The sequence below is a fragment of the Mauremys reevesii genome, linkage group 9, assembly GCF_016161935.1.
Source record: "Mauremys reevesii isolate NIE-2019 linkage group 9, ASM1616193v1, whole genome shotgun sequence".
Lineage (NCBI taxonomy): Eukaryota > Metazoa > Chordata > Testudines > Geoemydidae > Mauremys > Mauremys reevesii.
The window spans coordinates 5776216-5799381 of record NC_052631.1 but is presented as its reverse complement, the minus strand read 5'-3'; the positions used below and the strand labels follow the sequence as shown (position 1 = coordinate 5799381).

Sequence of the window (23166 nt, the reverse complement as noted above, 5' to 3'; positions counted from 1 at the left end):
TAATTTTTTTTTTAATACAGAAAAGGAAATTAAAAAAACCAAACACTTCTTTCTTTCCTAAAAATTAATACAATGCAATATGCAATGGACTAAATTCTGCTCTCAGAATAACTCTACTGAAGTCAATGGAGTTACTCTGGTTTTAGACAGGTACGTGTTATAAAATATTTACTTTCAAAGTCTGAGACATTGATCCCACAACAGTTTAACAAAGATGTCACTTTGATGATGCCAATTGAGGGCTACTGTGGACTTGTCTAGTATCAGAGGGGTAGCTGTGTTAGTCTGGATCTGTAAAAGCAGCAAAGAATCCTGTGGCACCTTATAGACTAACAGATGTATTGGAGCATGAGCTTTCATAGGTGAATACCCACTTCGTCGGATGCATGTACATCCGACGAGGTGGGCATTCACCCACGAAAGCTCATGCTCCAATACGTCTGTTAATCTATAAGGTGCCACAGGACTCTTTGCTGCTGTGGACTTGTCTGCGTTTAACTCTACCCCTTTTTTTTTTTAATTAAAATCTTTTAAGATTGTAAACTCCTTGGGTCACAAACTGTATCATGATGTTATCAGGAGGGTATCTGTGTCATAAGAGGACTGTTGAATGCTATGGGTTCAATCCTGCAAGGTGAGGATTGGGCCGTATAACATTATTGAATAGTTCAATTCTAACTGGCTTTTATAAACAGGCATATTGTTTGCTTCAGCCAGTCAGAAATCAGGTAACTCATACTAGCCCTGCAGCAGGCAGACTGTTTTTGCTTGAAACACTCCACCCTATTAGGTGATAAACATGCTGGGAAGGGGTTAAATGAGTTTTGCTGACTCAGTGAGGTGGGTGGCTCCTTACATCACCCTATATAAAGGAAAGTGGGAGTGGCTCTCTACAGAGAGGACCCAGGTGTAGATAGAGCAGTTCTGAGGGGAAAAACCCGAGATACAGACAAGCCAGGGGAGGACTGAGCTGAACACTAATTTAATTTCTTTGGTAACAAAGCCAAACTCCAGAGAGAAGTTTTGACTCCTCACAAGGCGTGAATTTTGTTTCAGAGCAGGTTGGAAAAGATACCTGATCAAAAGCACCATTTATGAAGCTCAGATTCTACAGTGGTGGGGGCCATCTAACACAGATAAATCTTGATAAAAACAGACATAAATCAAAATCACTTGAAGGACCTCAATAATTTCAGTATGGAAGGTTCAAGGTCAGGGCTTTTCCCACCCATTTCCCAGCAGAAAATCACATCTGTAACTGTAAGAGACCTGAACTCCTGAGACAAAGATTCATGAGCAAGGCGACAGAATATTCCAGCGTGTAATCTGACAGACAATCCGTATCCTTTAGAACATCAACCAGCCAGAAAATGAGCCCGTCATTGATCATAGCCGTCTGCAAGGCACGTCTAGAATATAAAACAAATACATTTTATACTGGATATATTTATTTCAAATAAGAGTGCAGTAAAACACTTCTCTCTTTTAGGAGACTGAACAGCTCTTGTAATTATGCAAGACTGATTCCTTGCTCTTTTCTGAGGGGACTTAGATGGAGTGTGACTGACTCAGGAGGGTGTGACATCATCTACCTTCCTCCAGTCCCATGAGAAATTCACTGCAGGAGACACTGGTAGCACATTTTCTAAGGCAGAGGTGCTATCATAAAAATCAAAGGAGAGAGAGTGTCTGAATGGATGGCTCCAGACTCAAAGGTCAAGGATGAAAACTAGCTAATTCTATGCAGAGAGGGCAAACCCTGACCCCATCCTTTGCTGATAACTGAATGAGAACTCACAGTTTTTCTTGTCCCTGTACAGATTTTTGGGACTTTCAGGATAAGGGAGCTGTCCTGATATAGTTTCAATGAGGTTGTGCAATTAAAAATACATATTAAAATGCACAGACATTAATGTGCATAAATTCACTTAAGTCTAACAATTGCTAAGAAATCAGACTAATTCTGCCTACAGAGTTGGGTCCTCCTCAAGTTATCAATGGCACTTCTTTCATCAGCCACAGTGGGTTCTGATGATTGTTGTACAAAAATCAAGTGCTCTTCTTTCCTCCCTGAACAGAGCCTGCCTAGTTTGCATTTCCCTTCCTGCTGTCACCACTGCCTGCTGAGCTGTCATCACCTGAGGCTGAATTTCTGCAAAGCCCCCAGAACATTCTCCCGTGTAAGGGAATCCTTGTCTTCAGCTTTCAGCCTTTCCTCCAGCACTCGCAGCAACTTTGGGTTCTGGGAAAGGTAGAGCCGACCTGGTGCAAACAGTGATGAATGAATAGATAGTGAGATACCAGCCCACGAAAGAGAGCCTCCCTCCTCCCCTTTCACAAAGAAAGATGGCTTGAGCCAACTTTCTCTCTCTAACAAGGCAGTAGAAACTCGCAGTAGAAACCCACAATCTGCACAAAACACATCACTTTTAAGATGGCTTCCACCCATTTTGGGCAACTGTAGCAGTTTACCAAGCTAGTACTTTGGCCATACTAGCCAGACCTCGCTACCTCTCATTCAACCATGTACTTTCTACCATATCGCTCAGGGAAATCTGACGCTTACGTTTTGGGGCCTAAGGATACGTCCAGACGTCGAGACGCGATAGATCGATCCCCGAACGCGCTCCCCGTCGACTCCGGAACTCCACCAGAGCGAGCGGCAGTAGCGGAGTCAATGGGGGAGCCGCGGCCGTCGATCCTGCGCCGTGAGGACGGGAGGAAAGTTGGAATAAGATACGTCGACTTCAGCTACAGTATTCCCGTAGCTGAAGTTGCATATCTTACATCGACACCCCCACCAGTGTAGACCAGGCCTGAGAAAGTTAAGTGTCCAGCTCCTATTGACTTTTAATGGCGGTTGGGTACCTAGCTCTAATACCCCTTTGGAAATCCCAGTCCAAGAGACCAAGGTCTGGAGCAAAGCTCCATCACAGTTTAGTATGCAACTAACCGGACAGCAGCCATGCACAGAGGTTCATCCAGGTAGAGAAGGGGAGGGTACAGTACCAGATACAAAAATCTGCTGTATCAGTACTAGCACACAACCCAGTGGCTGGGACTCTCTGCAGCAGTCTTTGATCACTGGGTGGCTTTTTGGGTAGTTGTTTTCAATGTGCATTTTCAGAACATTGATGATGCAAGATGGGAACAGTTACAGGTTTGGTTCTACAACATGCACAACTACTGTGGTTGAAGAGCACACTTCACTGCCCCATGAAGGGACTGAAGACATAACAACGATAATGTATAGTGTGGAAATTAGAAAGCCTACTGTTAACAGCCCGCAGAGACCATGGGAGGCATGGCGCATAGGCTGGGGAAGGCAGTGCCTTCCCAAACGGCCCAGCGTGGCCCCACCCACACTCCTCCCCGAGCCCCCTCCAGCTCCTGCTTGCCCTTCCCCCTTAGCCCCAGCCCAGGCAGTGCTTGGGGGAGGGGGGACTGGAGGCACTGGGGCTGGCCACCCACCTGGCACTTTGGGGCTGCTCGCGTGCCACTGGCCCACCTCCCCAGCACCCAGGGGTCAGGAGAGTAGGGCAGGCTGCACATCGCTGGCACACCCGGCGCTGGGGAAGGGGGATGGGGCTGGCGGCCACGGGAAAGGGGGCGTTCCGGTGGGGGAAGGAGGGCGGATCCTTGGGCGGAGGGGGCGGGGCTGGCCATAGGCTAGCCTCCCTCAACTGCCGGTTCACCAGCTGCCCATGACAAAGACCACACACTATAAAAGGTGAAACAACAAAAGCTGAAATAAACTGTGGCAACTGTACCGACACTGACAATTCTCGACCTTGGACAAATATTACAAAGGACAATGAATGCCCAGAAGCAGGATGTATTTAAATTTCCACACACAAGGACAATGAAGTACCTATAATGTGCCAAGGTACATGAAGAGTCCAGCCCTTTGCAGTGCATCTCTTACCTTCTGCCAGCGAAGCAAAAGCATTGATAAGCCTCGCCACGTACTGTCGGACCACCTCACTCTTGGAATGTAGCAATTTTAGCACATTTCGCTGCAAGAGAAAGCAAACATTTATCAAAATAAATGAAGCCGGAAAATTCTAGCACAGGCTTATGCAATGTTTAAAGGCATTATAAATGACGCAAATATCAGAACTGTACAAACAAAAGCATATTAACAAGTCGCCAACTTGACTTTAATCTTCCAGTTGTATGGGTGAAAAAGGAGTGGTAACAAAATAGAACAAGCTTTGATGTGCAGGGTAAAGTCATAATGAAGCAGCACCCTAGAAAAGGAAATTAAGTTAACTAAACTCAAATGAATAAAGTTAGCTTCTTTGAATCAAACAAGTATTTTGTAGGGTTTTGTTCATTTCTGACTAAGCAATAATACTACTTGGAATAGGGACATTTGCTGTTTGACAGCGATTAGCATGTTTAGGTGCAAGGGAACCATTAACAAGAAGTCTGAACGGCAGTGCTTGGCTCACAAAGAAACCAGTGCAAGTCTTTGTTAACTTTAGGCTCAGTTCTGGCATTTCCTATACACCACTACCCTTTACAGAAAGTGTCAGATATCAACAATAGAATTTGATTGTTTTGTTTTTGGGTTTGTTTTTTTTTCCTAATTCTTTGATATTCTCATAAGCGAACTAGGGGAATACGGTCTAGGTAACATTATAATAAAGGTAGGTGCACAATTGGATGAAAAAACGTACTCATTGAGTAGTTATCAATGGTTTGCTGTTGAACTGGGAGGACATATCAAGTGTGGTCCCATACAGGTCTGTCCTGGATCTGGTACTATCCAATATTTTCCTTAGTGACTTGGATGATGGAATAGAGAGTGTACTCATGAAATTTGCAGATAAGCTCAGAGGGGTTGCAAGCACTTTTCAGGACATGATCAGAATTCAAAATGATCTTGATAAACTGGAGAATTGGTTTGAAATCAGTAAGATGAAATTCAATAAAGACAAGTGCAAAGTAAGAGGTAAGGTTGAAAGAACTGGGCATGTTTAGTCTAGAGACGAGAAGACTGAGAGGGGACGCGATAAGTCTTTACTTATGTAAAAAGTATAAAGAGGACAGTGATCAATTATTCTCCATTTCCACCAAGGGTAGGATAAGAAGTAATCAGCTTAGTTTGCAGCAAGGGAGATTTAGGTTAGATATTAGAAAAACCTTTCTAATTATAAGGCTAGGTAAGCACAGGAACAGATTACCCAGGAAGGTGATGGAATCCTCCTCCTTGGATGTTTTAAAGAACATTTGACAAACACCAGCCAGGGATGGTCCAAGTATACTTGTCATGTTTCAGCATGGGGGTGGGGAGGACATGGACTAGACCAGTGGTTCTCAACCTTTCCAGCCTACCGAACGCCTTTCAGGAGTCTGATTTGTACCCCAAGTTTCACCTCTCTAAAAAACTACTTGCTTACAAAATCAGACATAAAAATACAGAAGCGCTATTACTGAAAAATTGCTTACTTTCTCATTTTACCATATAATTATAAAATAAATCAAAAGGTACATAAATATTATAGTTACATTTCAGCCTATAATATATAGAGCAGTATAAAACAAGTCACCATCTACGAAATTTTAGTTTGTACTGACTTCACCAGTGCTTTTTATGCAGCCTGTTGTAAAACTAGGCAAATATCTAGATGAGCTGATCTACCCCCTGGAAGACTTCAGCATACCCCCTGGAGTACGCATACCCCTGGTTGAGAACCACTGGGTTAGATGACCTCTTGATGTCCCTTCCAACACTACATTTCTATGATTTCTAGGGTACCTGTAGAGGCAACAAATGCACCCTGATGAGGACAACAGGCTTACATCTTGAAAATTAGACCCATGGCATCAAAGAGATAAAGAATGAAACTGCTACTCTGGATAAAATTAACTATTATCAATAAATATAAAAGTAATGACTTTGTTAATGGCCACAGCTGGATTATCAATCACTGAGGACCCCTTCCAATCAATATGCAGGCTAGAGCATTCTGCAAAAGAAAAGTTTTAAGTGCTGAATTTACTGAAATGTGCTTTTAAAAATGTGATTGCAGGTGCTGCATAAAAGAATATATTGTATGTACATTGTAAGAACAAAATCCTAGTTTAATTCTTATTCTGGGTCACAAGAAAAATGAATTTAGTGGATCCTCTTACAATCCACAATTTACTCAAAAAAGATTTATCGAGTGAGTCATTCTCCTGTGACATGTCACACAAGTGAGAGCCAACCTCCTGTGTTAGGATCTGATCCTGTTCCTACTGAAGTAAGTCAATGGTATAATTGCCATCTATTTCAACTGCCGCAGCGGCAAGCCCTCAATGCATTAATGAACTTCCATGTCTCCACAAGTACTACACACTCGCATGCAGTATAAACCTAAATTAAGAACTCTAGTAACACAACACCACACAACACTAACCACAGAGACACACACCTAGTATTTCAGCAAACTGATCCCACAGAATCATTTATAGAAACTGTTTCAGGGCCTGGTCTCTGAGGTGCTTAGCATCTCCTGTCAGTACAGTGTGCATCTGACTCCCATTGACCTCCTACTGCATTAATGAGAAAGGTCATATTTTGGCTTAGGGACCACCGTTAAGAGGTCATCCCACAACACTGCAATTAGGATGAAAAAGGTCAGCTCCCAAAAACATACAGACCAACCCTGACAAAGAATCTGTATTAGTGGTCAATGTATTCTGAAATGTATGTCTCAACCCAACAGATCATGTAGAAATCTGTTTAATTATTTGTATGTTGTAATAGACAGAGTTTTCTGATCAGCACATTACACAAATAAATAATATCACACACAAACCAGAGTAAGATCTACTCTTGCTGACCTGGCTACTGTTGTGGATATCCAGTAGGTCATTGCTGATATAACCCTGCAGGACGGTGTCTCTCTGCTCACCGGGATGAGACGTTGTCAAGCGCTATAAAAAATGGGGGAGGGGGTGTGGCAAATTAATCATTCACATAAACGAATGCTAATGTGAGAGAGTGTCTGGGAGAATTATTTGTGGAGAATTAATCCTCCTCTCACACAGAGGATGAATTCAACTTGGAGGTCTGACAGCAAGTGAAATGAGTTTAGCGCTCAGTGGCCAACCACAAAACTGTCATTCAGAATCTGTCAGCATCTGCACAGGACTGACCTGGTAAGATAGACAGGGAAGAGACCCACAACAGGGCTCAAGTCATTACAAGATAGGGTGTGAAAGTTTACACTGCATCCACCTGGTTTATAGGATCATCTTTCATGCCTGTCATTTTGCCCATGTCAGCCTTCCTTTTGAATCCCTCCATTAGCTTCCCCTCTTCGGTGGCATGAAGTTAAAAGATTCTTGTTGCCACCTTCAAAGTTTTGCTAGAATATGCTTACAGTTTCCCCAAAAACGGAAGATTCGAGATATAGGCAGCCTCTCTCCAATTATTGCCCTATCAAGAGAGAGTTTTTCTTGAACAAAGACACACAATCATTTCTTTGGCTTGGTCTACACTACAGAGTTAGGTCAACGCAAGGCAGCTTACATTGACCTAATTATGTCCGTGTGTACACTACAATGCTGCTTCTGCTGAAGTAAGCGGCCCTCTACACTGACATAACTCCACCTCCACAAGAGGCATAATGTTTATGTCAAAGTAGCTAGGGTAACACAGCATCTGGCTAGACACTAAATTACTTACATCACCTGTTGGCTGTCAGCCCCAAGTGGAGCCCTCCCCAGCCCCCTGTTGGCACTGACAGCCTGAGCTGTCAGCAGGGTGCAAGCTCACAGCTAGGACCCGCTGCCACAGTACTGATAGCTCGGGCTGTCAGCACCAGGGCGGAGAGAGGGGGCCAGCTGTGAACCCCAGGGCTGCCCGGGGCCAGCTATTAGTGTCCCACTTCAATCAGTGGAAGTGCTCCTGGTGCGGACACATACCACCAAAAGAAGGAGCAAGTGTGGACATGAACCACAGCTGTAATTATGGTGGTGGCTGTACATCAACTTAATGTAAGTCGACTTAATTTTGTAGTGTAGACCTGCCCTCTGAAACAAAAGGACACCTTACCCTCCCTCAGGCACCATTCCAATGACGGTTCTGAAATCTTCCAGTTGGCCTTCACCAGCCAGAAAGGCCACAGATGTAATTCACAAGGCACATCCTGCACTTTCCTCAGCAATTCCAGAGCCTCAGCAAGTGTCACTGACTGAAACTCAAGCAGAGAAGCCTCTGCATTCTCTCTCTGCCCCCCACATACCCTATTCTGGAGGAAGACAGCTCACTCCAGATGTGAGCCGTCTTGTCTGAAAATTAGATTTTAGCTCCAGCTCTTCAGAAAGGGCCTATGCCAGCAGCACGAGAGCCTTCTTCACTTGTAGGGAGACCATCTCACTTACCCAGCGCAGAGCCTGCAGTAAAAAAGCTTTAAGACGATCACTCCCGCTGACCAGATCTTTCTTCAGCTTCTCATAATCCAAAGAAGGTAACAATGGCACTTCCTGTATTTTCCTACATGGCAGATAGGAAACCAGACAGTTATTAAAACCACGTTGAACTCCTTCTACGAGAGCTGTTGAGGCTACTGAAGTGAGGTAAGTGAAGAGAGCAAATCTGATTTCAAAAAAGCAACTTGCATGTGTCTTTCCTTTTAAAAGGAAAATAAATCCCACAATTTTTTGACTTATTTCCTTATCTCGATTACTAACATCAGTTTGGAATACTAGAACTCAAAGGATTTTTACAACTGGGTTTTTCACCATTTATACAGTTTGTTTACTAGGTACATTTTGCTCAGGCTGGACAGTGAAAATCAACTGGTAAATGTAATATGCATTGCCAGTGAAGGTTGCATTCTATTCTCATACACTAGCACAATACTGCTTCTTAGCACAACACTGTAAGGGAATGGTGACTTTTTAAAAAGCTGCTTTCACTAAACTGTTTTTGTTCTGAGTACTGAAATATACATTTTCTGCTAAAATCGCTCCTACTCATAGTAAGTTCCCCAGGGCCATTATCCCTTTAAGACAAAATCATTCAATCACAGAAAAACTTGCCATACAATTATTATTCCTTCAGAGACAAAGCTACTAAATCTACTGCAAAATTGGTTCTAGGAACACACAACTAAGCTTACTCGGGGCTTCCTTTCCTCCTGGATTTATGGGAACCTAACTACAACAGGACTGTACCGTCTATAGCAACTAAGGAAAATACAGCCACTGAATCACAGCTAGTAAAATATTGTGCTGCAAGCTATATTAACAGGGCTAAAAATAGTTTGCTGAGATTGGAATGTTAATGATCCCTTTACATCAAGAGTTCACAAAAGGCGTGTGGGCCACATTGCATTCACATACAACAGTTGTTGGTAACCATACACAGAGAGGCAAGTGATTTTCATCAGTAACCATTTGGGTACTGGCTGTCTCCTCCCACATACTCTCTTTACAGATAACCAAGCAAAGCTCTGCAAGAAACACTTACACAGGGGCTAAAGATGCTCTTAACATTGTTGATGCCTGGAGAAAAGGAAAAGGAAACACAATAGGTTAATCCAAATTTTAGACAGGCAGTGCTTATTAATTGGATTCACAGTGTTCTCTCTCATCGGGGTTGGGAGGTTTGGAGTCTACCACCACTACCACCATGGTGTACTTAAACATAACTAAAGCTGGAGGTAAGCGACTGCTTTTACTTCAATGGGAGCTGGATCAGATGCTAGCTCCCAAGTAAAAAGGCCTTTGATTATGCTCAGGATTGATGCTTCTTGCAGACATACTCCAAAAATCACCTCATGAAGATCCAAGCATTTAAAAAAGAAAACAAAAAGTGATAACAGGGAGCAGGAAAAACAGGCTTACAGACAGTGAGCTACCGTAAACAGTGAGGACTGTTAAACATAAGAATCAGCTGGGGTCAGAGAGCCCCTGAAGGAGATGAAGGGCCACTTGGAAGGTCTTCATTGACTCCAATACTTTAAAAATACCCTTTACGGTTGAAGGGCCTTTTTTCTATGTATAGTTTCCAATTCAGATACAAAATAACCAACAGGAATTGTATCTAGGGTCTCTGTCCTATGCTTGGTGTTGTACAAAACAGAGGAAGGCATAGTCCCTGCTTCAAGCAATGTACACAAACATGATTGTCAGCAGAGCACCCCACAGCAGCAAAGCCTGTCTCTGGTCCTGCCTCAACTTAATTCATTTTCAATCTCGTTGTCTCCCTCCTTAGCAGCCCCTTTTCAGTGATCAGAGATGAGCACCCATCAGAAGACTGACTGGTTAATGTCAGCATTGTATGTATAATATTTATCTATTTTAATAAATGGTCTTTGCTAAAGATGACTGTGGGTGGGCCTGGGAAGAAACAGTTCTGGCATAAGAGGGTTCCTTGGTATGTATTCCACTGATGTCACCTGTGTGAAATATTCACAGAATATTCAGTCTCTTCCTTTTGTGATGATTACTCCAGCTCACTTTCTAAAAATCTCTCATTACCACTTATGCTTTTAAAATCGGTCTTCTTTTATAACCGAGCTCTTTCAAGAGAGACCATATAATCAATGTCTATTGTTTGATTTAAAACTGGGAAGTTTAGAAGACGAAAGGCAGGAATCACCGCAGAGAATATTGAATGACTCCATCTCACGTACCACTGAACACTTAGGTTTCACAATGGTCAGAGGTATCCCTTACTAATACAAGGAACATTTCTCTCACAAATGGAATGAGCTTATGGTTGCACTGACAGTCATTTTTTGTTATGTTTACATCAGTGAATACTGTACACAAGAGCCAATTAATGGTTCTTAGGCCTTAAAATTAACCTGTCTTGACAGCAGAGCTCCCATGTTGCAGGAATTACTATTCACAGTGGAAAAGTCTTTCAAATGTTTCATATTATATATAAACATTCATTTTACCTTTCAGTTTTTTTTTTTTTCATTTTCCTTGATGCTTTTGTAAATATTAAAGGTAAGTTTTGTTTAAACAAAGCTTTCCCCTGACCCAAAACCACTTTCTCCTACCTGAGCTGGCAATGAAATTACAAATCATTTCTAGCACCTTAGGGCTTGTCTACACTTAAAATTCTGCAGCTGCACTGCTGGAGTACTTCAGTGAAGACACTACCTACGCTGATGGTAGGAATTCTCCTGTTGGTGTACGTAATCCACTTCCCCAAGAGGCAGTAGAGAATTATCCCATCAACCTAGCACTGTCGACACCGGGGGTTAGGTCGGTCTGGATTTTTCACACCCGAGCAACATAGTTATACTGAACTAATTTCCCAGTGTAGACCAGGCCTTAGTCAGCTCCGTGACAATAAATGAGCACAACAGTGACTGCACTGCATGTTCCAGCAAAAGGAAAAGTAACATGGGTAAGCTGGAAGGGGGAGGGGTATGGACAAATGACACCGTTGGCAAAGGAAATACCTCAGATCGCTAGCAGAGTATGTGATAGTCTGTATCCTTACATTCATCCTTTTTACAAGACTAGGATAAATTTTATACAATGTATGCCTTGTGAGGTACTATTTGAAAACTCACAATCCGCTGAACATTATTGTCCTGCTAAAATGCGTGTGACAACTTTGTATGTAAAGTTATAAAATTCTACTATATAAAACGTGTTCCAAGTCTAGGGAAACAGCTTCAAACCAGTTCCCCAGAGACAAGAGTGTAGCCAACACCGCAGACAGGTGTCAACATAATTAGATGGATTATCGCCTGGTTAAGTAGCCATTTTTTGGCAGGAAAAAGAGTGAGAGTGAGAAATGTACATGTTGGCAAAGAAGCAGCTAGAAGTTCCTGTCTCCCCAGACTTCCTGTCTCCTGAACCCCACCAGGAGACGATTCTCAAAGAAGAGGAAAAGGATAAAAATGAGGAACAGAGGCCTCAAATCACTTCTCTCCTCCCTCTCTCTGCCCATGACATCCACACCTGAAGGACAAGGAAAAGAACAATGGACTGGGGGAGGGGTCTTGGCTGAAAGGCATCCAGCCAGTAAGATTGCAAAAGAACATGCGGTGAGAGAGATTCTTTTGCTTTATGTTCACTTAGCTTGTTAAGTTAGGTAATAGTTGGCATTTTACCTTTTATTTCTTTGTAACCAATTCTGACCTTTATGCCTCATTATTTGTAATTATTTAAACTCTTTCCTTCTGTAATTAATAAACTTGCTTTATTGTTTTATCTAAACTAGTGCATGTTAAAATTGAAGTGTTTGGGAAACTTCATTTGAGATAACAGGATTTATGCATATCATTTTCTATTAATAAAATGATGGACTCTCTCAATGTTGACCTCCTTTCCAGAATTTCTGTGATGTGCTGTGAACACACAAACTTGCCTTACCATGTGTCCCCTGTAACCAAAACAGAGACATGCACTAGAGGAAGTTATAAATAGTGTGGATGAAAACGTGTCAGGGAACACAGAACCGAGCCTCTTTCGGAGTTTTTGGAAGAGTTTTGTTTTTTTAATTTTGAGCTACAGAAACTATGAGGTGGGAAAATTCTTACATGGTGGGAATTCTTAAGGTCAGTCTGATAAAGTGGGACAACTGATGAAGAAACTTCATCAAAAGACCTAACAACTTGGGGTTTTCCTGAGGCAGTTTGATGTGGCCTGGCAAGGTGCTTGCTCTGGCCTGGCTCCTGGCCAGCCTAGAGACTCTGCCTCACTCCCAAAGTCCTGCCACGATAGTTGAGGATACTCCCTATCTAGATCGGAACGCTGAGGGCAGGACGCTCTTGGTGGACGGCTCTAGACTCTAACATTCACTTCTCTGACAATGCCTGGCTTTGTTGACCTCTAGGACCCACCATGTAAGGCCAATTTCTTTTTCTTAGGTGTTTGCCTGTGGTATGATTATAGACAAAGTACACAGACTATTAAGGGCCAAATTCTGCCATCCTTAACCACACTGACTATTATCTTACTCCTGGAGTCGTCCCTTGAAATCAAGTGAACTACTCATGGAAGAAGCTATTGTTCAGTGTAAGCAGAATCTGCTCTTTAGGGACAGGAGTTGGTTTACAATACTACTTAATGTAGTATCTGCTCTTGGGGTCAAGTGTGATGGGCTCATTTTATTCATGCAAAAATAAATGCCTACTTCTACATAACTGCTCTGGGGTTAATGCTGTACATTCACTTTTACCACATTCATGGTGATTTTTGCTTTTGAATCTGGCTGCACATAGTTTAGAAGCATCAATGGCAAATAATGGAATCATTCAAGATGCCATGAAGAATTTAATCTTGTCACAGATGGTGGATTCCTTGTGCCCAGATGTATGATTACTTTGACAAAAGCCAATTTGCAACATTTCAGTGTTGCCTAGTGAAAAGAGCTCTAGGGACTCAGGAGACCTGGGTGCTAATCCTGGCTCTGCCACTGGCCTGCTGGGTGATCTTGGGCAAGTCACTTCACCTCTCTGGGCCTCTGCTTCCACATCTGTAAAATGGAGATAATGATACTGGACTTTCTTTGTAAATTGCTTTGAGATCTACTGATGAAAAGTGCTAGGTAAAGGATGGGTACTGCAATAAAATTAAATGAATGCCCTTGGCTGTTAAATAAATGCACAAGCAGGAAACAGACCGTGTTTGACTCTGCCAGGGAACAACATTGATACAGAAATTAGGTTAACATGAGTTAAAATAAATAATAATTATAATTCTTTAACAAATGTGTTTTATTTTTGGAACTTGTTTGGTCCTATATTTTTAAATAACTTTATGAGAACAAGAACAGCAGTAAAACATAGCTAGTAAGTTATTTGATTTCTACAGAAAGCCATTTGAAAGCTAGCCAGTGCTGTTACTAGAACACTCATGGTTTATAGGGCTATACGTTCAGTTTCCATGATGCTTTCGGTTGGCCTTGGACAAGCATCTGAGTCATACTGTATGCTGAGGGACAGCTGAACACCACTGTGTTCTCAGGCCACAGCTGATTAGGTCTGAAGAGATCTTAAGTGAAATCTTAATACTGTTCTATGCCTTACATTCAATTTTGGAACAACATATTCTGGTATAAGGCCACCACAGTTCATTCTTTTTTAAAGTTGTGCCATCTCTATGAATAAAGACAGACTTTACTGAGAACTCTACAGCCTTCTTCAATAGGGCTTTATAACCAAAGAAAGAACTGCAGAGCAATCAATCCTTTTAGTTATAATATTCCAATTTTAACTCCTGTTTTATTACTCAGTAACCCATAAAAGTGCTGTTCCCTTAGCTACAAGGTGCTTTGTCCCACAGTAAGCTCGGAGTGGCATGCACACACACACCTTACAAAGTTCCTATAACTAAGCCTGCCAAATCAAATATACTGCAAGCCCCACTCCACTCATCACATCCTGCATATTTCACAATGTGTGTGTTTGTTTGTTTGCTTACTTCAATTCATTCTGTTTGGTATTGATCTGAGAGGTTCCAGTCTCAGGACATGTTCCTAGTTAAATACCTTTACACAAACTATAAAAACTGGTTTTAGCTCTCTCCCTTTGACATCAAAACATCAAATGGTCCTGAGCTCATGTGGGTCTATCTAATTCAGGCATTCAAGTACTCATGATTAAGTTATGTATTTTGAATACGCTCTGGACAGTGGCACAATCCCATTTCCTCCACTGTCACATCTGGATATAGTAGCCCTGAAAGCAGTACATCTGGGAGAGAGCAGCAACATTAGGCACACTGGTCGACTGACACAATGAAGCTGCTTTTTAAGGTGGCATTTTCAGGAGGAATGTCACAGAACAAGGGCTCAAGGACTCAAAGATAATGAGGCATGGTAGCAATTTCTGCGGGTAAGTCTGACCACTGAGACACCTCTCACCCCAACCCATCGCGATCCATAATAAACCCCTTATGGTTCATGAGCAGCACATTCTACATACAATAGTACAGCACAACATCCACTACCACAGGAGGCAAAAAGAAGAGATCTGAAAGAAACTGGTCCCATTAAAAATTTAGTAACAAATAAAATACTCACTGTAATCAAGGTTTCCACAAAGCACTTTAAATATGGACTTTCACACTGGGAAAGCATTTAACGTTCAATGCTCCTTTCCTAATACGTATAAAGTGACATGAGAATTTACCTGGAGAAGGGAACTGGATCTACTTACAGTATGTATGGATCCCAGTGTGGACTGCTTTGCATAATGCACTCAATGGGACTACGAGGGTACTGGAGCCAATTTGGCACTAAGATTTTTGATCCCTCACAGTCTATTGAATCCTCTTTCTTGATTCTTATATTGAAGTCAGAATACTGAACTATTAACATCATAATTATTTTTATGGCAACAGAGAAAACTCTGATGTCATAAGCATAGGGATTTTGAACGTATCATGGGTCTAGCAGAAGGGGAAACTGGATTCTGGAGGAGAACTGGACTTATTTAAAAGCAGATATCAGAAATTATTGTAGGAGAAACAGCAAAAACATCAGGCCAAGTATTCTATAAATACGCTGCCCTTCCATTCAAGGATCTCAGAGTATCTTATAATAAACTAAGCCTCATAAAATCCCAGTGATGCTGGTAAATAAATCCCCACTTTGCAGCTAGGGACACTGAGGTGCAGAGAGGTGAAAACAAAGACCCCTAACTCACAGTCCTTATAACTTAAATTCTAGACCACTGGTTTTCAACCTTTTTTCATTTGCGAACCCCTAAACAATTTCAAATGGAGATACAGACTCCTTTGCAAATCTTGGACACAGTCTGCAGGACTTCTAGGATTCACAGATCATAGGTTAAAAACCACTGTTCTAGACAATGCTTCCCCTCAGGTTTTCAAGTTTACCCAGTGCAATGTTGCTCTTTAGCTACAATTAGCTAACATTAAAAGGACTTGCCAGGCCATTTTAACAGCCATCTACTCAACCTGACACCATGCACCTGATCTTTCTTTCCATGGGATAGGCGCTGATATTTTTTAACCTTTTGAATAATAGTATTTTGCAGGCTGCCAGTTGAATGATTAAGAGGAACATATGGCATATAAATGTATCTGTGACATCCTAAGGGTTCATTCTGTACAAAATCCCACACAAAATGTGCCTTGCGGCCAGCCAATTTTTCAAACCTACACAGTGAATGCAGAGACTAGGTATCTTTAAATAAGGAAATAAAAAACCAATAGCCCAAGCACAGCTCAATCTGGCAGGGTCATAGGCCTATGACTAATGTAGCTGTGTTAGGTCTTGCCAAAGCCGACCCAGTTGCCATATTAACTTAAGTAATTCTGTCATAATGCAAAGTAGCTACAGATGGCAGCCCTTCATTACAGAAAGAAGCAAAGCATGAAGGTGACCAGGGTTGAACAAAAATAAAAGCTCAAAGGGAAATCAATGTTTATAAAAGAAAACAGACACGTCATCTGAGTACCAAAAACCAAAGATGATTTAGAAAATACTGTAGCTGTGCATCCATCCAATTGGCTCGTCTACATTATTTTATGTGATACAGCATACAGCTGAAAGCCAGCTTCTGATTTCAGTTACTAGGGTGAAAAGCCAGTGTAAAACTTGCAGGTTCTCTGAATTTACAGAGGTGTAACTGAGGTCAGAATTAAAAACATAGGTGCCTGGTGAAGATGTAAATTACAAGATCAAAGGTCAGCTTACTAGCACCCTGAAATATAAACAATATGCCTACAGTTTGGATGCTGAACTTGTTCATTATTCATAATATGCTGGTGCCAACCAAAAAATCAGATGCAATCTGTAATGGACCAGATTCTGAGCCTGTGTAAATCACATAGCTCCACTGAAGTAACTGGAACTAGGCCAATTTATATGATCTCAGGATCTGGCCCACGGTCAGTTCCTATAATACTGCAGGTATTTTCATGTATTTGGTCTTATGCAAATTTCTCTTTTCTCATACAAAAAAGATCCTCTAAAATAGATCAGTTATAAATGAACCAAAGTACAGTGCAAGATTATCATGGTGCGTTAGTGTGATCCCACTAAAAGGCTGCCTCAGGTACCAGCATATTAGAATGTATACAACATATGAGTAAAGAATTGAAATATTGCGTGGAAAAAAAGAACCATCCCTAACAGCTTAACAAATGCCATCTAGCTGGAGACCAATGATGCTTTGTGGATAGCTTTGAAAATAAGTGGATTCTTTTTTAATTTGCATCTTTCTATCTATCTTAAACTAAGACCATCAGCATAAAAAGCAATACGTGTTTCTCCAAGGGTCCTTTCACTCCTGCTAATTCCCCACCTGAAATCAATCCTTCTTGTTAAAACTTCACAACTGGCTGCTGCAGAAGCGAGTGGAATGTCAAACACCAAATGAAGATCATGATAAACGATGACTCAAAGGATCAACAGAAATGTATTGCTTAATGGAGATAATCTTTTAGTACAGGTGGGCCTGGCTTGCACTCAGCGGGTGAAGATCAATGGAGGTACACTAAGGTTACATTTGGCCCCATGCATTCAGGGATACTTTGGGGCAGTTTCCTAAAACAAGAGGTTATCCACTAAGGGTGAGCTCTACAGGTTTCACTGTATTTTCAGAGGAGGAATAAGTAAAAGCAGCAAATGGAGGAGAAAAAAAATCATGTTTTATGTAAACATCCTTACTAAAGACAGGAGTAGTGCAGGGGGAAAATACACACACACACGATTTTCTAAACAGAACATTGCTTGACATTTTTAAAGGAGGTGTCAGTAGCTCTTTATGGTTTGATTTCGTACTAGATTGTTTAGCAGACCAATATCCTTTCTCTGCAAAGAATGCACTGTCTGTGGGCAACATCAGATGCTTATGATGCACTTGTAATGTTGTCAGAATACAAATGCCCATCTGGGGTGCAGAAGGCACAATCAGCACTCCCTGAACTATTTTGGTTTTGGTTTTTTAAATGAAAATGATGTGGTATTTGATCATGTTTAGAGTACCCGATCTCAGTTTGTGATAAAAAAAATACAAGTAGCTCTTCTGGGGAAAAGAATGTGAATCTCTGCCATGTTATCTTAAGTAGTTTATCGACTTACTTAACAGGGTGTTGCAGGGGGTAGCTAGTGTTTGCACTGAACTTTGAAGATGCAATGTGTTATCCAAGTGCTAAGTATTGCACAGATCAAACAAGCATCTCCTACACTTTATAAAGAAGCTATGTTCGGTACGTTACAGCTCTTGAGTTGAGGTGCTTTGTGCCAAATACATTACACAGAATGAGTTCCATTGGAATTTATATCTTGCTCTCCATGCAAGGGTTCCCCAAACCCTTATATAGGTTTAAAAAAATAACTAGCGTCCATAACAGTCAGTGTCTCGGTATGAATGAAAATAGAGCAAGTGAAATTATCATACACAGAGCAAGAAGAGAAATACAGAATGTGACAGGCTGCAGCAGGCAATGTGAAAGATATAAAGAAGATATAGAAACTTACATATCCGTCATCACAAGGGCTGAGAGAGTAATATCCCTTTATGGAGAAACAGGCATACAATAAAATAAAGAAGATTAAAAAAATAAGTTAACAGAAATAACTCACAGAGAAAACAGTTACAAAACCCCCAAAACAAATCAAATTAGTTGAAAAGTAACAGACTGTTGAGTTTGAAGAGCATAGTGCAAACTCCTCCTCCTCCTCCTCTAAATCTGCAATAAAGCTATGAGTACCTATGGCTGTGGGACTGAGAACAGGATAGGCCTCTAGTTGCCATTTGCATTGTTAGGCCTGCTACAGACACGCCTGGTCTACGCACACTTTTTGTACAGGTATAATTATTTTGGTTCTGGATATGATTTTTTTAACCAATATATTTTTATACCAGTACAACCCCTAATGTGGATGCAGTCATACTGGTATAAAGGTGCCTTCTACCAATACTTCTTCCTGTACAGGAATAGCTATATAGGTATTAAACACCTTCATACTGGTATAACTGCCTTCATACTAGGGGGACTGTATCGCTATATAGTTAGAGCAACAGATACCAGTGAGCCCAATCTTGACTGGATGACACCAACTACTGAGAATGTAATTGTCAATGCATTCACTTGCACTGCTTGGGACTTCTCACAAGTGCAGTGTGACAACTGTGAGAAATAATGCAGGAGGTGGGAGGGGCGGGATTAGTCTATAAGCAATTTCCTACCGAAGGCAGCTTCAGAGCTGAACTGAGGTGAGTTCCCAGAGGTCAAAGTCAGGGTGTAGCTACACACAAACTGGAATCAAACTAACTAAGGGTATGTCTACACTTGCAGAGTTTTTGTGCTGTAAGTTTCACCAGTGATAGGGAACCAGTGAAAGAAAAGTGCTGGTTTGTGTATTCACTTAATTCCTCAGGCGTCAGAGAGTGTTTACTCTAGCAGCACTTCCATTGCGGGTGAGAGTAGCGCTATAGGGCAGCCAGGGGCGGCTCTAGGCACCAGCAAAACAAGCTGGTGCCTAGGGCGGCAACATCTAGGGGGCGTCCCCTGCGGCCGCGGGCTGGGCCGGCGGACCTGCCGCAGTCATGCCTGCGGAGGGGGCGCTCGTCCCGCGGCTCGGCTGGACCTCCCGCAGGCATGACTGCGGCAGCTAAAGCGGAGCCGCCAGACCCGCGAGCCGCCGAGGTCCAGCCGAGCCACGCGGGACCAGCAGTCATGCCCGCGGGAGGTCCGCTGCTCCCGCGGCTCCGGGGCGCCTCCCGCGCATGACTGCTTGGGGCGGCCAAAAAGCTAGAGCCGCCCCTGAGGGCAGCTATCCCACAGTGCAGCTCTCTCAATAGGTCTTGTGGGAAGACGGGGGTGAGCGGAAGGCATTCTGGATGCCTGCTCAGTGCCCCGTGATCAGGGGCGGCTCTACAAAGTAGGCTGCCCCAAGCAGCGCGGAGCGCTGCGCCGCCCTTCCCCAGTCCTGCGGCGGGTCCCCTCTTCCCGCGGCTCCGGCATCCTGGGAGGCGGCATTTGCTCGTGGAGCTCCCGCCGGCATGCCTGCGGCAGGTCCACCGGAGCCCGGGACGAGCGGACCTGCCGCAGTCATGCCTGCGGGAGCTCAACCGGAGCCGGGAGAAGACGGGACCCGCCGCAGTCATGCCTGCGGCAGGTCCGCTCGTCCCGGGCTCCGGTGGACCTGCCGCAGGCATGCCGGCGGGAGCTCCACCGGAGCCAAATACCGCCCTCCCCAGGATGCCGCCCCAAGCGGGCGCTTGGCCCGCTGGTGCCTAGAGCCGCCCCTGCCCGTGATGCACTGCTTCCTGTCCCAGCAGCCCCATTACTTCCTTGTTTATTTCGTGGCATTTTTTTAAAAATACCCTGCTGTCTGGCTGCTTTCCCCACCACATCTACAAGCAAAGGGAAAGGGAGTTTCAAACTTCCCAGGGCTTACAGGGGAAGGGGCGGACGTCCATTTCTCTGGCGTCAGAGCAGTGGAGATGCTGGCCAGAGTGGTCACTTTTGGTACCATGGGATATCCTCCAGAGGACAAAAGGTGTTTACACAGGTAGAATATGTCTTCACTTTCACAACTGCACAAGAAGAACAGCGGAAAGAACTGTATGCCTCTCATGAAGGTGGTTTTCTTTTTGCGGTGAAACTCAAGCCATTAAAAAGTGTAGATGTTCCCACAGTTTTAGCGCAAAGAAGGGACATATTGCACTTTAAATGGCTAGTGTAGACACAGCCTAAATCAGTTGCAATTCCCACCTTCAGGGAATGTCTACACTTACTGATAGATTGGCACTGCTGCAATCGATACAGTGAGTGTCGATTTAGCGGATCTGGTGAAGACATGCTAAATCGATGAGAGAACACTCTCCCATCCATTTGTGTACTCCACCTCCCTGAGAAGCGTAAGGGAAGTCGACAGGAGACGCGCTCCCATCGACACAGCACAGTGTAGCTACCATGGTAAGTGGATCCAACTATGTCAACTTCAGTTACCTTATTCACGTAACTGAAATTGCGTAACTTAGATCGATTTACCGCAGTAGTGTAGACCAGCCCTAAGTTATTTCAGTACAAATCTGCTTGTGCTCATTTCAAATTAAGAGAGTCCTTGTTTGATTTAACTGAAGTTGTTTTTAAATCTAAACAGGACATTCTGAATCCAAAATAAGAGTGTTCACACACAGACTGGCATCAATATAACTAATGATACAAAATGCACCCACTTGGTTTATTTTGGTTTTAGTTTGTGTGTAGAGGAGCCCTCAGTATTTAGTTACTCCTACCTTAGTGTGACCAGATGTCCCAGTTTTATAGGGACAGTCTGGATATTTAGGACTGTGTCTTATATAGGTGCCTATTACCCCTCAGCCCCTGTCCTCATTTTTCACACTTGCTACCTGGTCACCCTAACCTGCCTGTGTAGACGAATAAGTACATAGGAAAATGCTACAATCTGCAAGTCCCTCATTTAAGTAGCATCCATACTGTACTATTCCTTCAATTTTAGTAAGGATACAGGAATTTTGCTACTCTCCATCATGATTTGGATTTGGAAATAGCATTTGTTGTGTTTGCCTGTATACCTAGACCATTTGAGGGAGGAGAGAGGGGAAGAAGATATAGGAGTCCAAGTTTCCCCTTCCCTCCAGAATTAAGACATTTTATTCAAACATGAAACATCTCCCCTACCCTCAGCGCAGAGAGTAGTTACACATGAAATGCACACCATACTCTGCATCAGCTGGTAAGCATAACCTGTCTTTGTCTAGAATATAGAGCAGTTTTGTTTCTGCATTATCCAAGATCACATATGAGCATTTTTTTCTACACAGGAGTGGGGAAGACAGGAAAAGGTCTATTTTGTCCTGGGACGAGTCTACTTAAGGCTATTAGCTGACATAATAGGTGGTTGGTTTTTTTAAATGACAGAAGTACACCCACAGAAAATTTAATGAGTACATTATGGAAAGCTAAAACCAAGAATTCTACTATTGTGCCGCCTGGCTTTGCTCCGGTAACCTGCTATAGACAGCATTTTACAAACAAAAAAAGAATGCTTGTGACAAAGTAGCTACTATTTAACGGCACATTTACATTAGCAAGGAAGATGTGCTTATTCAGGAAAGGAAGCAGTGGAAGACCTCAAGAAAAGGGAACATACTATGCTAGGTTACACAGTAAAGAAAACAAACAAAACCCGAAGTCCCAGAGGCTTAAGACAATAAATGACTTATATGCAGTCATTAAATAAAAAAGCACCTTAAGCAAAAGCTGACATCTGACAAGAGTGTCAACATAAAAAAAATACAGGTTTTTCCTCACAGACCCTTATGAGCTATGCCAAAAGAAATCTATCATTTGCCAAATGGACAAGTACAACGTAAGTAGAATTATGGTTAGTCCCCAAAAGGTAAACAGAATGCAAGGGAAGAGCAAATAGCCAATGGCAGAGAAAGAATGTAATATGCTTTTTAAATTAAAGATGAAAGACTTTACAATTTAATATAGATTCAATATCTGCTGTCAACTATTTGCATTAAAAGGGCAATGACTGAGACGCGCCCAGGACTCTAAATACAACAGGTTCCATCAAGGAAGTTATTTCTCTTCACCTTTATACTTAGAAGTTTCACTGACTTTGAGTGTTTTATATTTCATTGTTAATATTTTGTATTTTAGGTGCCTCATCAGCTTCTATGGGTTTGTGTTTCAGCGTTAACATATTTTAAAATATGACCTAAAAAAAACCAGTAAGTGCTAAATGCTCCAAACTGCCATGATAAAGTCCCTCTCTAGAATAACATAAAAGGTGATTTTAAAACAAAATTTCAGTTTTGTCTAGACGAGGATAAAAGGGATATTGTAAGCATGCATTAGCTACCACGTTCTAACAGAGTTGGAGGTGATAGACATATCTGTGTAGCTCGGATTGAGCTAGCACGTTACAAACAGCAAGCACGGGTGGTGGCACAGGCTAGTCAGCCGAGTCTTGCCCACATGCTCAGGGTTTAACTAATCGCCATATTTGGGGTCGGGAAGGAATTTTCCTCCGGGGCAGATTGGCACAGGCCCTGGAGGTTTTTCGCCTTCCTCTGCAGCATGGGGCATGGGTCACTTGCTGGAGGATTCTCTGCAGCTTGAGGTCTTCAAACCACAATTTGAAGACTTCAATAACTCAGACATAGGTTAGGGGTTTGTTATAGAAGTGGATGGGTATAGAAGATTCTGTGGCCTGCTTTGTGCAGGAGGTCAGAC

The 23166-nt window shown here is 42.6% G+C and overlaps 1 protein-coding gene across 7 annotated transcripts in view; it reads right to left on the bottom strand.

The window, feature by feature from the left end:
• ARMC9 (armadillo repeat containing 9) overlaps nt 1–23166 on the bottom strand; it is a 121674-nt gene that overhangs the window by 60050 nt on the left and 38458 nt on the right. For all 7 annotated transcript variants that reach the window (XR_005584694.1, XR_005584695.1, XM_039488650.1 and 4 more), the window contains exons 10-15: nt 9470–9504; nt 8380–8491; nt 6835–6927; nt 3926–4016; nt 2139–2262; nt 1270–1409 (exon numbers count right to left, since the gene is read on the bottom strand). Coding sequence is in view for 5 of the 7 variants with exons in the window: in XM_039488650.1 (XP_039344584.1) it covers nt 1270–1409; nt 2139–2262; nt 3926–4016; nt 6835–6927; nt 8380–8491; nt 9470–9504 (595 nt within the window). In the remaining 2 variants the exon portion in view is untranslated. The remainder of the gene's footprint in view (nt 1–1269; nt 1410–2138; nt 2263–3925; nt 4017–6834; nt 6928–8379; nt 8492–9469; nt 9505–23166) is intronic.